The 14,805-nt window shown below is 28.3% G+C and overlaps 1 protein-coding gene across 1 annotated transcript; it reads left to right on the top strand.

The window, feature by feature from the left end:
• LOC105363422 (thrombin inhibitor rhodniin-like) lies at positions 1-1,884 on the top strand. Its single transcript, XM_011501103.1, has 3 exons — positions 1-112; positions 417-695; positions 1,776-1,884. The coding sequence occupies exons 1-3, from the start codon at positions 88-90 to the stop codon at positions 1,805-1,807; spliced, it is 336 nt and encodes a 111-aa protein (XP_011499405.1). The 5' UTR covers positions 1-87; the 3' UTR covers positions 1,808-1,884.
• The last annotated feature ends 12,921 nt before the right edge of the window (positions 1,885-14,805 follow it).

Below are 14,805 nucleotides of genomic sequence, written 5' to 3'. Positions count from 1 at the left end.
ATTCATCATTCTGTTTTGAAATTTTGACAAGAGTTTAATTTTTATATTATTTAACTTTAAAAACTAATTCAAGGTAAACTAAATAATATGCGGTACATCGTTGTCGTTAGTGGTGAGTAAATTATTTAAATTGAAAATTGTATGTTAGTATATTTATACTGAAGAAAATTGAGCTAAAATAAACTTTGATTTTATATTACATTTAAAATAAAATTATAATTAAATATCATTATAATTATCATTATTATGCTCACAGTTAAAACAGAATAATAAAAAAAAAAAAATATAGGTACATTTATTATCTAGTATAAACGCAAGATTTGAAATAACTTGTTTTTATACTTATTAACGATCCAAATATAATCGACACGAGAATTTTGGTGAGAAATTTTAATATTTTCTAATTTATAATTTAGTGGCTTTAGCATGCCTGTTTTCGGTAGTCTCGGCGAAGCCTCCATTACCTACCAAACCACAAATTAACGTAGATCCTGCAAAGTTAACATTGCCTTTAACGTCAGCAACACGATCACCAGAATCGCTGTCATTGAAAGTATCCTTACAAGCAAAGTCAGATGACCCAAATGCTTGCCGATGTTTCGTACCTGCTGTATACTCGCCTGTCTGCGGGTCTGACAATAAAGTTTATGCAAACAAATATCTGTTAGAATGTGAAAATACGTGTTCCAAGAAAAGTGAGTAATTTTAGAATATTAAATGACATATTGATAAATAATATTTCTAGTTAAAAGACGAATCGTGCCTCAACAAACACCCATATTATTAGTATCAATAAATATTTATCGAATTGTAATACAAACTTTATGAAAATTAATGTTATTTTATTTTATTTTCATTTAAAAACTATTTATTTATGATAAAGATATATATATATATATATATATATATAGAGTTTGACATTCAAGTAACTTAATAACGTTCAAATATCTTTAATCAATCATTAAATATATTATGACATTATTATTGAAAAGTTTTTATTTTGAGTTTATATAGTGATAAATAGTATTAGCTTAAAAAACATATTTATTTCACTAAAAATTTTCGAAAAATATATTTATTAAATGAATTTAGAATGTTTAGAATATTTAGAATGTACTTATATTAATCAAATATTTGTTTGCAATATTATAAATCATTTTATTATATGTAAAGCAAATCAAATGCTTGTACAGAATGACAATAATAGCGATATATGAAGATAGAAGGGTGAATAAAGAAATAGGCGCGTGTCTCGACTCAGTCGGTAATCAAAATTGTAACTTTATTTTCGCTTCGAATATTGTTACTCCGAAAATCCATCTGAACCTACTGATGTCAATGCACTTCTTTATCTTTATCGTAAAATCAAATATCAGTTCAAATATTATTGTTATAATTTAAAATGACATATTAGGATTTTTTCGGACGGTAGGAAAATTTTCAGGAGTGTTTCAATGCTTGTAGAATAGAAAACTTAAAATTAGGTTATAAATCTACTATTAAAAATTAGCAAAAGATTGCTTCGTGTAGATATATAGAAATAAAGTAAAACGAATGTTTTTCGATTTGTCTAGAGTTAACGTAATTTGTATGTATATTCACAAATTTAATTACAGTATTTATCTCGTCAGAATTTATGTATGCTATTAAAATATCATATAAAAATTTAAATATGCAATGTATTTGAATAATATAAAAAGATTAATATCCTTAACAAATTTATATATTATCTCATTCTCAATCTATTATACAAAAATGATTATGCTTGTTTATAGAGTTACACGTTCGTCATAATGGAAAATGCTAAAGAAAGGATACGTATCATCATGTATAATAATATAATGTGGCCAAATTCAATAAATGGAGACATTTAATAAAATGTTATAACTATTATGAAAATTTTTTAATTTTTGCTAATTTATTGTAAAGTATAATTAAAAATTTATAATAAAGAATGAATACAACGATTGAATCCATTACATTATATTTACTTTCATCTTACTTTTATAAATAAAATTTTTAACTGTTACCTACTCATTAGCAGTCGTATTTCATTATAATTAAGATATAATAAAACATTTTTTTAAATATAATTTAATATAATTTTTATTATTAATATTTTTAAAATCATAATTTGAGTCAATTCAGCAAGATTAAATATCAAATATAGCTATAAAAAATATCTCATTAGTAATTAATTTAATGTCATACAGAAATTAAATATTTTTAATTGTAGAAATTAAAATCATTTTTTTTTCAATCATATGAAATTGAAATTTTTATATCACTTTTATATTTTATATAATTACAAACTAATATTATGCATAAAATTTTTTACAAAAAATTTATTTATCAAAACAATTATATTTTAAATTAATTTATCCTATTACAATATTATATTTTATTTCATTTTAATCATTTAAAAAAATCTTTTATTACAGTTTGTTTAATAGACAAATTTTATAAATATAAATTTATGTATTTACTAATCAACAGTATGTAATAACTATATTTTATAGAGAAAATATAGTGCCATACCAATTGGATATAAATATCTTAATATGCCCTTATAATAATAGTTTCATTATTCATGTATAATTATTTAAAATATATTATCTCATATATTAATAATAATAATAATTTTATAAATGTAAATCACCACTATTAAATTACATTATAATTTATTATATAAAGCGTATAATGGCGTTATATGAGAAAAATTAGAATGTATGAAATAAAATTAATATTTTCTCAAATAGAAAAACCTAAGCACATTAAACAATTATATAATTAAATAAATAGATCATAAACAATATTTAAGATTTGTTTGAGTATTTCATTAGTTGAAATACAATATATAATTTGTAATAATAGTACAAAAATTAAAGTCGGCAATTAAAATTTTGCTTAAGAAAATTTGAAAACTTAATTATTAATACAATTAATAACGAGTTCAAAATTTTTACTATTTTTAAAATATTTCACAAAAATCAAATATACATATATATATATACATAATTCAATAGTTTCAAATTTCTATAAAATGTTAAATATTTGTGGAGATTTTATATCATTTTTTAATATAGAATACTAATTCAAGGTGAAGCTGCATACAAAAATTTGATTGTTTAATTAGTATTATATGTTTTTTAATATAATATATTTTTTATCAGAACTAATTAATTGTCACTAATGAATAATTATTGAATTGCCAGTATTTTAGTCAAATTTTTTGAATTGATAATAATTATTTACTTCGACACAATATGTACATACATATGTAATTCTAAATATTTTATGTGAAATTTTTTTTGTTTTTATTTACAGCAAACAAAATTAATTATTACTAGTATTATAGAAAAAACTAATATTTGTTGTATTAATTGATTACTACATATTAAGATATAATCATTATTAATTTCATGATTGAACACAGCAGGCATCGATAATTAATTTTTTCTTTGAAAATGCCTATCAATTATTTTAATATATTATTATTAATTATTCTACATTAAGAAAATTGTTAAAATGTAATTAGTTTATAATAAAATTAATATTAATGTGATAACAATTTCAAATTATTGAATAAAATTCAATTATATAATGTATGTTTAATGTATAACTCGTAATGATATAAAATTCTAAATAGACATACCATGACAGATTAGAAAATTATAGACAAATATTTTTCTACATGATAATATATATTATTAATAATTATCAAAAAGAATTAAATTCAGTTTATCAATTATGTTTTAAAATTATAAAAGTACAATCTAATCTACCAAAACGCGAACATAAATGTGTTATATTTTGTTCATTACCTAAATGAAACAAAGATATGTACATTTTAGTAATTCTTGGTTACGTTCATTAATCAATATTGAAAAATTCTTTAATTTATATATATATATATATAACAAGTGTATGTTTAGTTTAATAGTTTAAACTGATGAAGATTTATAGAGTTTTAATGTTTCTTTGTACTTTTTTACCTCACAAAATCTGTCTAGTATTTCATTTTATAGAACACTTATTAAATAATTCAGAAATTTTTCCATTAATCATTTAATTTTAAATAAATAATTTTATTTTAAAATATTATGAAAAATACTTACTTAATTGCGCAAATAATAATTGAAAAACTGAATGATAATTCAGTTATTATAATATAATTAGACGTTACAAATTCTTACACAAATAAAAAATTGAATTTTAAAAATAAAATAAACATCTTAATGAAGTAGAATAATTAAAATATTTTAATTTAAGCTTTATTCAATAAAAGGCACAGCTCTAACAATTTTAGAAATACTTTACAAATTCAAATGAACGATATTCAATAAAATTTCAAAGTATAATTCTAAATAACTAATTTAAAAAAATAATTTTAATTTATATCTAAATTGATAAGGAAATAAGAATGGATAAAGATTACCTAAATTATTGTAAGAAATTATAAGGAGAAATTTCAATGTATATACATTAGTCTGTTCATTGGAATTTTTCTTAATTTTTTCATTGATGTTACTTGATTACGGGTTAACTATTCATTAATTATTGAATGCTAAATTTAGTATTTTAAAGAAATTTATATTTATATAAATTCTATTGTTCAATATTACGTATATAAAAGTGTTGTTTTATTAGGTTAGAAGTTCTGATGCGGCAAAGGAACTAAATTTTTATAATTTCGATTGTATATTATTTATGAATTTAGTTTTATATTTTGATCTTAATATTTGTATTATTTTATATATGTTATTTTCATTATGCTTTTGTATTACTTTGTATTGTATTCAATTGGATTCTGCTTCAAAAGTTAATTTTTGTATCAATTTTAATGCAAGAGTGAAATAATCAATCTAGGCTAAATTACGATATAATTTTTCTTAATTTTATTTTTAATTTTTCAGTAATTTCTATGACTATTATATTTATTTTTTAGCCCTAACGTATATAATATTAAGAAAGTTTTTAATACTTTCATGAAGAAGTCATTAAGTTACATTTTTAAATAAAATGAATTAAATAAAATAATAGAAAATTAAGCAAATTAAAAAAAAATGAAATTGATATAAATTATTTGATAATTCAATTATTCATACAATAACTTTATTTATATAGTGATTGCAAACTAATTTATGTGCCATAACAATTAGATTTTATGCATACACTCAAATATGTAAAAGATAATTTTATTTATATGTATACGTCTATCAAAGAGATTTATGTATCATAGAGACTTTTTATTAATAATTTTCAAATATATTTAATTCTCTATATTCTTAACATGGTATATAATATTTAAAAAGATTAATCAAACGTATTATTAAAAAGATAGAAATTAAAATAATGTAGTATGAATATTAATAAAACTTGAAATGTCTTAATATTAAATTATAGATTTTCTTTATCTTTTGAAAATTTCATTGATTTTAAAAATGATTAATAGCTTAAAAAAAATCGAATTGTAACTCTTTATATACATGTACATGTATTTTTCTAAACACTTTATTTTTCAATTGGGAATAATAACCTGATATTACTGAAATCTTTTATTATTCCTCTGAATAAATAAGCGATACGATCGAGTAGCTAATAACATAACACAATACTTCTGTGTTTCTTATATTTTGTAAAATATTCAACGAGTACATTTTACCGATCATAATAGTGATATCTTCTCAGGAATTTTGAAAATAATATAAATAAACAATTTAAAGTAATAAATCAATTCTTTTAAATTTATAAAAGTGATTGCTTTGATTACTAAGTGATGCTTTGATTTGATTACTAGCGTAATACATAAAATAAATTATTTGTTATAATAAATATAATATATTATATATGCATGAATATGCATAAAGCATGATGAATTTAATTTGCTTATTAAATCGTTATTTCAACTAGTTAAATAAATGTTACAAAATTGAACAGACTATGCCGTCGACTTCAATTACGATTAAATATAATATTAAGGAGTCATGCTAGAGTTGTAAACAATGATTCATACGAGAATCGCAGTCGCTCGATGATGCTCTGAATGAACCGTTTATTTATTGAACATTCTGCATAATTAATAGCGTCAATCAAGGAAATTAAGAAACCTCTGATATCAGGTTACCTATTCAGTGTATGCATTTTCTGAGTTGCAGGCGACGGGAAAAGATGGCACGGCTGACCCTCTTCGATTATTACAATTCCAACATTCATATTCAGACGACCTTAAATGGAGCGTTAATAATATATATTCGTTAATTATTGGTACAAAAATATAAAGTAAAATTAAATGTACTAAATTTAGCATTCACGGATAAGGTTGTATCAAAGTGACAAGGTAAATATGTGAGTTTCTATGAATTATTTTGTAGTTGATGTTGCATGATACTTCACGTATGATGAAATATCTATATTTGTCGGTCTTTTACATAATGAAATTGTTATTCTTGTACGTAATTTAATAACTAAGCAGTTAAGATAATAATGATTGTTATAAATAATTTGCATTGCTTATGTATTTCTTAATGATGAAAAGTTGAGACAATAAAAATATATGATTTAACATATTTATTAGATAATAAATTGCCAAGGTTCATACTTTTAATATTTTTATTATTATTTATTGCAATTATTACTAGTGAATTCAAAGTCTTTTAATAATATTCGAATTAAAATGGTTATAAATTTTTTTTTTCCAAAGATAGAATGTTATAAACGTACAGACCAATTATTATTTTCATAATAATTTTTCGAAAGTTAATTGTGCCTTTAATCATAATTTGTAACTATTACAAAAATACTGTAAATGCAGTTTTCAAAAGCTGTGTCATTATTTATATTATGCTTTTATAAGCGTTAAATGCATATGATATATCTGTACATGTATTAGGTGATGCATCATTATATTAATATAAATTTTTACAAAAATAATAGTTCGAACATAATAAATATTCATGCAGTCATACTTACATTATATACATAAAAATTTAATTTAAAATTTTTAATATCAAGCTGTGAGAATGCGTATTTTATTATTATGTTTGTATAATTTAATGGCTGCTAGAAATTTAAAATAAATTAATAAAACTCCATGTAAATATATTAATATGCACTTTAACTTCACGATGCAATTAATTTACAATTTTTAATAAACAATTATAAATCTATAATTACAATGAAATTAATGAAGCACAGAAACTAAATATTTAACGCCACACATGTTTAAGAATTTTGATAGTGAAAATTTATATTTACCGCGTGATATATAAGTAAGTATTCATTATACTACTTGAAATAAATAAATAATACAATTATAAAATTTCAACTAATTATTTGTTAAATTGCTCCTTTGCTAAAATTAATTAATTACAATTTTAATTTTCCAAGCGATTAGGGATTCCGTTTCATGTATCATGTAATTTTGAAAGTTGACACGTAAATAATTTAAGAGCATTTTTCTTGTCTAATTTATCGTCGACATTCTTTATTTTGAAAATTTTACTATTCATCACCATTCGTTTTTATTAAATGAATGCAAAATTTTGAAATATAAATCTTTTTATAAAACTTTAATTACGGTGAATAAATCATTTTTCTTATTCAGACTTTTAATTATGATACATCTACTAATAGCTACTAATACTAGTATAATTAATCGAAAAAATTGTATAAAATAAGAAATTCATTCTTTTGCGTACGTATTTCTATTAGAATGATACGCGTAAGTTAATAAATACGCAAATAAGAGTGGATTGCACAACATTGTAGATGAAGTTATTACAAGAAGTTTGTTGCTAATTTCCTATATAAATTTGTTTTTTATTAATAATGGCTACATCAAATAAGAAAATAAGAAAATCTCTTGTCCTTAAAAACACAACGATATAGTATCACTTAAACGATCCCAATCTAACTACATTCATAGAATATTAATAATGCTTCTTTTAGTTAATACTGAATCTTTGCATAATCAATGGTTGATTTCAAATAATAATATTATTCATTTATTATCTACATTCAATATACCCCTCAATCAATAAGGGCAGTGCTTAAAATTATTATAATTCTAAAAGAAAATAAGCTTTCAGTGATGCACTAGGACGTTAAAAGAAGCATTAAATTTAGCTCCCAGTACATTAAAAACCGCCTAGTCGCATCGGTCCCGATAAAAAGATTTCACGTGGGTGGGCAATTTCACGGGAGGCGAGAGTCATCGTAGGGTGAATGGGAAAGACATTGAGGTGTCGGGGGTCGAAAAAAAAAAACACGTAGCGTCTCGGCTGGAACGAGGCGCACATGGATTCCACGGTGTAAGGATGACACTGCAAGTATACGCGGTGGCGACACTAATGCTTCTGCTGCCGCACTTCCCTTATCGTCTGCATTTTTCAGTGACTGCTTTGGGAGGTGGTGGAGCGAAAAGGCCGACGGAGGCCTTCAGCGACTTCAGTGAGCGTGACGCCTCGCTGAATAACTTCGCCTACTTTGCCTGGAGACTAGCGTGGCCGAGGCGTGATTATGGCGCGCGAAAATCATCGACAGCCGAGCTGAATGTGGGTCACGATCTAGTCACGTTTTCATTCTCGCATTGATTTTCCCGAGCGCTACTTACGTATCGAGTGAAAAATCTTAATCTTCCAAAACAATTTTTCATATTCCTAATTTTTATTTGCTAAGCGAAAGCTTTTATTTGTTCAGCGATTTCATGGATTTATAGATGCTTACAAGTAATTGGCAAGGCGTGAATTTTCAAACAAATGCCAGAATATCAAATTGCCACTGATATTGTTTTTCAATTATTTCTCTTCAACGATCAAAAGTTTCATAAACTACCTCATTTAGTGATTATATAAACATTCGCGTATAATTTACATTCGTTTGTCTTAATTTCGCAGCTAAAACGCTATTTTTTTTTAATAATCAAATAAAATAAATGGATCGTAATGGGGAACAATGGAGCATGCATTTGTTATAATCAAGTTTAACGTTTAACGTTCAACAAACACAAAGCGACAGTCTCTACTTCGTGAAAATTATTATTAATTTTTCTTAATGGTAATGAAATACATGGGATCGAAGAGAGCCTGTCTATGATAAAGTGGATATTGATTTATTAAAATGTGGCGCTTAGTTTAATGCCCCAGAAAAATAACGAAGCTGGTGGTGATTTATGGTCCTCGTCGGCTCAAACTTGGCTCATAAATACATAATTACGCCGGGCGATATAATTTTCTTTTGCGCTTGTAACGCGCAGCGGAAAGTCTAACTGAATAATAAAATCCAATTAACGGCTCAGACGCGCGCAGACTCGAGAGTGTCGAAAATCCCGCCCAGGTTCGCGCGTCCCATAACTTTCCGAAATATCGCGTTACAGGAAGTTTGAGCCGCGTAGCGAGTATCTTGGCGCAAAGGGCGTAAGACTGACTTAAGTAGCCGGTAGCTAAGATGCATAAAAGGCCCTGAGAGCGAGCGCCCTCGTATCCTAGGGCAGACGTAATTCCGTCCGGGCGTGGCGACGCACCTGCCGCCCACTAATTATCCAAGCCTCCTTCCGAGGACGCGACCTCGTCAGCGACTCCTGCCAAATTGCTCCGTGCGCTCCACCCTCGCGCTCGTTCAAGTAAGTACATAATCCAATGTCCTCGAGGATAGTATAACTCGTCTGTGGAGTCTGTGGAGTCTGTGGAGTCGTGGCTGCAGACGCGAATACGTATGCCTGTAGAGCTGGAAGAACGCGGTAAACTTGTCAAACTTTATTATTTCGCGGCTCATTGTCGTGGAACGGAGATTAATGCTCTGTCGGCAGGTTATAATAATGCGACGCTTGGAGGAGCCGTCTGGTTTATTGGATGGGATTCTCGTAGCAGGTTGGAGCATTGAGAGTCGGGAAGTTGGCGGCAGGAGTGAATTTAGATATTGCTGTGACTCGAGGATCCCAGGGATTTAGGGTTTCTGCGAACATAGCGGAACATCCTTTATTATGTTCCTCCGAAAAAGTAGTTTTAACCCACTGAATGCTTTATCGAACGTCATCGTCTTAACTTTTACTAGAAAAAAAAAGAAAAAAAATATAAAATTCCAAGAACATATAGAACTACGCGATAAGTTTTAGTACATTGATTCTCTCTGTTTATAGTACGAGATATTTTTCATAAAAACATTCATAAAAACAATTCATAAAAACGTAGAATAATATTGTGGCTATGCTATTTTAAATTAACTTTACTTTCGTACGTATAAAAATTTAATATCGAGATTCAAGAATTAGGAATTATTAGAAATATCTCTTATCTATATATCTCATTTTCCATTAAAAAAATATCTGCAGTCTTTTTATTATTTCATAATGTAAACAGAAAATTTTTTTTGTTTTTTTTTTTTATAATTCTTCTGCTAGCTTACTCATCCTACTTTTTTTTACAATTTATTTCACCCTTATAATCTTTATATATTAAGAAAAACAATATTAAAAGCTTTATGTTAACTAATTTTTTAAACAATAATTAAAAAATATTTTTACCTCGTTTATCGTGTGTTTACAAAATTAAAAATATTCATAAAATTTAATTGAACGACATCCATAATGTGAATAATAATAGAATTGAAATTTAGAATAAATAATAAATTTGAAGGTCTCGTCGACAGCGGGAATATAATGTAACAGTTAAAAGATCATATATTATCCATTAATTTAATTGTAAGATTCATAATTTTATTTAGATTGATTTACGTTTCTTTATAAGATTATTTTTGATTTATCGTTTGTTCACAGCTACTTTATTTATAATCTAAATTTTAATGCACGATAAAATTAGTCACAGCACCATGCTTAATTTCCATCGCTAAATGTATTAAAAAATAATTTAGAAATAAAGTTTTTGTCGTAAAGCATTATTATTTTAAGCTAAATTTCAGCAACAGAGGCTTATTTCCGCTATTTTATAATTATTTCATTCTATGACAGTCGAAGCAATTATTAGTTATTCAATATATTATTAACAATAATGAATAATAAGAATGATACGTAATATGCTACTTTTACGTGCCTGTCACATGTAATAACAAATAAGATACTTTCATTAAAAAGTTTTATATTATGAAAATATTAATATGAGGTTGAATTTAAGTGGAATATGTTATATGACATTTAGCAGACACGCACATCTTTATAACCGTCAAAATAAACAAAATTAATGCGCTTTAACTATTTCAACACGGCTGAAATGTATCTCCGCCCAGTAAAGATTAATGCTACACACGCTTAGCTATTAAGACATATCATTATAAACGGTAATGTCTAGTAAAAGCAAAAGAACATTAGACGATGACTGAATTTGGCAAACGACCACGGCGTCGCTTTGGCCAAATAATCCAAGTACGCCTTGGAAAAACTCGAAAAAGAAGGGGAGATAATAATACGCCACGACCTTTATCAAGGTTAATCCAGGTAGGATCGCATCACCTCTCATCAAGTGCCAGATAGAGCAACGGCTCCTCGACGTTCACACACCTCTCCCTCCCTCTCGCCATTACTGCAGCCAAACGATGAAGTTGCGGAGGCCGTTGCTGCCGGTCATGTTTTTCATCGTCGCCGTTGTCGTCGCATTCGTCCAGCACAGATTCTTGCTGGGAACCTATTTTCGGCAGCGCCAGCGACTGCCTCGTAGATTTTGTGACACGCGCGCGTACTACAGACGTGCCGAGTCACCGAAATAAACGCACAATGATCGCTAACGCCGTGCTCGCGATTCCCGTTTATTCCGAGAAAACACTTAATTAAATGGGGTATGGCCACTTTCCGATTCTTGATAGCTCCTGGCTCGAGAATTTGCGAGGCACTCATTGCGGAAGTGGATGTTTAAGGCTTCTTGCTGTAATGAGAGGTTTATTTTTGATCCAAGGAGTGCTTGCTGACTGACGACTTGCTCAAGCTCGCTCCAACAAATCCTCAACAGCATGGTATCTTTAAACGATCGTAGCTGCATTGGATTGATACATTTTTCAATCTTTCGATGTCAATTGCAATGTGATAATAGCAAAGAAAATTGTTTTTCAAACATATAAACAAGTTCATTCAACAACATTATACATTTTCCTATTTGAATATCATAACTATTTTACAGTTAAATGTGAATTTTTTATATGATTGATTTTTTATAAAAATTGATATTTTTAACAAAAATTTGTCACTCGTATAATATATTAAATTGAGATGTTTATTATACAGAAATTGTTTATATATTAATTATGAAAAATTAAAATGTAATTACATATTAAATAATAACAATTTTTCATATATATATATATATATATATATATATATATATATATATATATATATAATAAATTTAATAAATGTTTCAATATTATTCAATTTCTAAAACTTTAATGTTCATAACAATCGATATAGCCCTTCTCCCTTCAAACTCATCACGGCCACACAAATTATGTTTACTTTTATTTCATTAATGAACCAACATTGTTTAGTATATTTTTGTATAATTTGTAAATGAAGCTAAATCAGGAGAAACAAATTAAAAAGAAGCACAGCAAAAGAAGTTATTTTTAATTATCTTCTTGCAAGATCGACAGCCCGTGTTTCACCAATTGCATTATAATCGAACGAATGAAAAGCGCCAAGCTACGATGCATTTTTGTACGTTCAACCATGGATGTGAAACACAATAGCAGGAAATACTGCAAATTATACGTCAAAGGCTTATACTAAAGGGGCGTTATATTAAATAAAGATTGCGTTCACGGATACCCGAGGGATCTCTAATGGAATCTCTCATGCCTTACGGATGTCGGTGACAAGTAATAGAGCAGCAGCAGAAAGGGCTATTGACTTGGCGGAACCCAGTCGACTTTGAGCATAGGAGAAGGACAGCGAGTGTTTCAACATACGCATTCCGTAATCGACCTCGACTCGACGCATTCTAGCGACTGCTCGAACGTCTCCTGGACCACAGTCCACCACCGCGAGAGACGAGATTTCATAAATTTTAATTTCTCGATAGGAATTACTTCATTCGCATCTTATGACAGACTCATCTATTATACTTTTGGTGATGCGCTTGTCTGCCACGCTTGTCTGCCGCGGTTAACGATATCTCTGGCCTAGGCGTTCATCCAGCATTGTTCAAAGATATATGATTTAATAATCGCAAGGATTTTTCATCATTTCAATAATTTTGCAAAAATAAATTTCACATTACGTATTTGTCTTCAATCTGTTTTGTATTCCGGAATGTTCGAATAAAGGTCGTGCTTCGCGTAAATATAATTAGCAGTCAGCATATAATATTAAACTCTATGGCTCGACTCGAACTCCTTTCATGAAATTATTTTAGTGCGGAATTCTAGGTTATTATTCACTTTGCTTTTCATGACAAAATTACAAGAACACAAATTCAAAGCATCAACAATCGGATTTTAAGAAAGGGCAATTAGAGCTTAAAACACATAAGCATCTTTAGTATAATCCACGAAATCCTCCATTATACGAATATACGTGTATCTTGAAACAAATAAAAAGAGTAATAATTTCAACCGATTCAGCTGATATAATTGAAATATTCTCCATATTTATTTATAAAATATCATAATATAGGTGTACAAAGCGCGAGATTTTTAAAGTGACGCGCATTAATACGCTCGTCAACATTAGCAGCACTCCAATTGCGAAGTAGAGCTTAAGTGTGTTTACAGACTCGTAAAAGAGAACTCGGCTAAAAAATACTTTTCGCCAGTCGAACAAATGCTAGAGTAGAAGAGGCCGCGGACCGTTGGCGCTCGTTATTTCGCGCTCGAATTCGCTCGACGTCGAGAGTGGCGTCCGAGAATAGCCCCTCGGCTCTTGTTAATTAGGCGATGCACGGGCTAAAAGCGTCGAGGTCCTTCCTCGCCGGTCGAGATAATCGCCGCTTTATGGAGCCCAGCGCAGCCCTCGGAGAGCGCGCGGTTCTAGGAGGCCGTAGCCATGCGAAATTATGCCCCGGCAGCAGCTGCTGCAACTACCCGCGGGAATTATGACGTGGGGCACGCGCGAACATTAGCTAGTCGAAAAATCTCGCTGCTATGTTTCTTTGTGTTTATCGAATAAACGTGTAAGGGAATATGCGAGTAAGTAAGTAAATGAGTAAGCAAATAAGTAAGTAAGTGAGTAAGTAAGTAAGTAAGTAAGCAAATAAGGAAGTACGCAAGTAAGCAAGTAAACAAGTAAGTAACAACCAATCGGGTAAGTATGCAAGTAAAGAAGTGAAAGAGGTAGAGGAGGGAGCGTCATGGGGGTTGAGAGGGGGAGGGAGAGCTAGTGAGAAAGCAGTAGAAGCAATTTATTCGAGTTGAAACTTTTTGAATCTTTCGATGATTTAAATAATAATAGAACGCAATAGAATCGTTCTGTAGTTGTAATTGTATCGAGAGATTTAACGCGATTGATGTGGATGTATTTTTTATGTGCTTAATAAGCGTATTGAAAAATAATTATATAGGATTAATATATAGGACTATTAGAATAGGATTGTATAATTAATATAGGGAAAAAATAATTCGAGTTCGATGCCATATCCGTGCATGGATGGAAAAAAAGCGTAGACCTCGTTATATGCCTATATAATCAGATTATTTTTCATTCTATTCTATTTTCATTTCCATTCTATCTCTATTTGACCACCTGTGATTGTATGAATTTGCGCGATTAGTGAATTAGCTCATTAATGTATATATATTTATACAGTTTGGTAATTGCGCGCATGAATCTCATTATAACAAAATATGTAAATAGAAACGTATCAAGTC

Source organism: Ceratosolen solmsi, unplaced genomic scaffold, assembly GCF_000503995.2.
Source record: "Ceratosolen solmsi marchali unplaced genomic scaffold, CerSol_1.0 scaffold57, whole genome shotgun sequence".
NCBI lineage: Eukaryota > Metazoa > Arthropoda > Insecta > Hymenoptera > Agaonidae > Ceratosolen > Ceratosolen solmsi.
Note: the sequence above shows the minus strand (reverse complement) of the source record. Positions and strands in the feature narration are given on the sequence as shown.

What these genes read in the sequence shown, in the direction of transcription:
- LOC105363422 (XM_011501103.1), top strand. Translation starts at nt 88, where the DNA reads ATGCGGTACATCGTTGTCGTTAGTG. An exon ending in GTACATCGTTGTCGTTAGTG is followed by an intron (nt 113 to 416) that starts GTGAGTAAATTA and finishes TTTATAATTTAG; the next exon opens with TGGCTTTAGCATGCCTGTTT. An exon ending in AAATACGTGTTCCAAGAAAA is followed by an intron (nt 696 to 1,775) that starts GTGAGTAATTTT and finishes GCTTGTTTATAG; the next exon opens with AGTTACACGTTCGTCATAAT.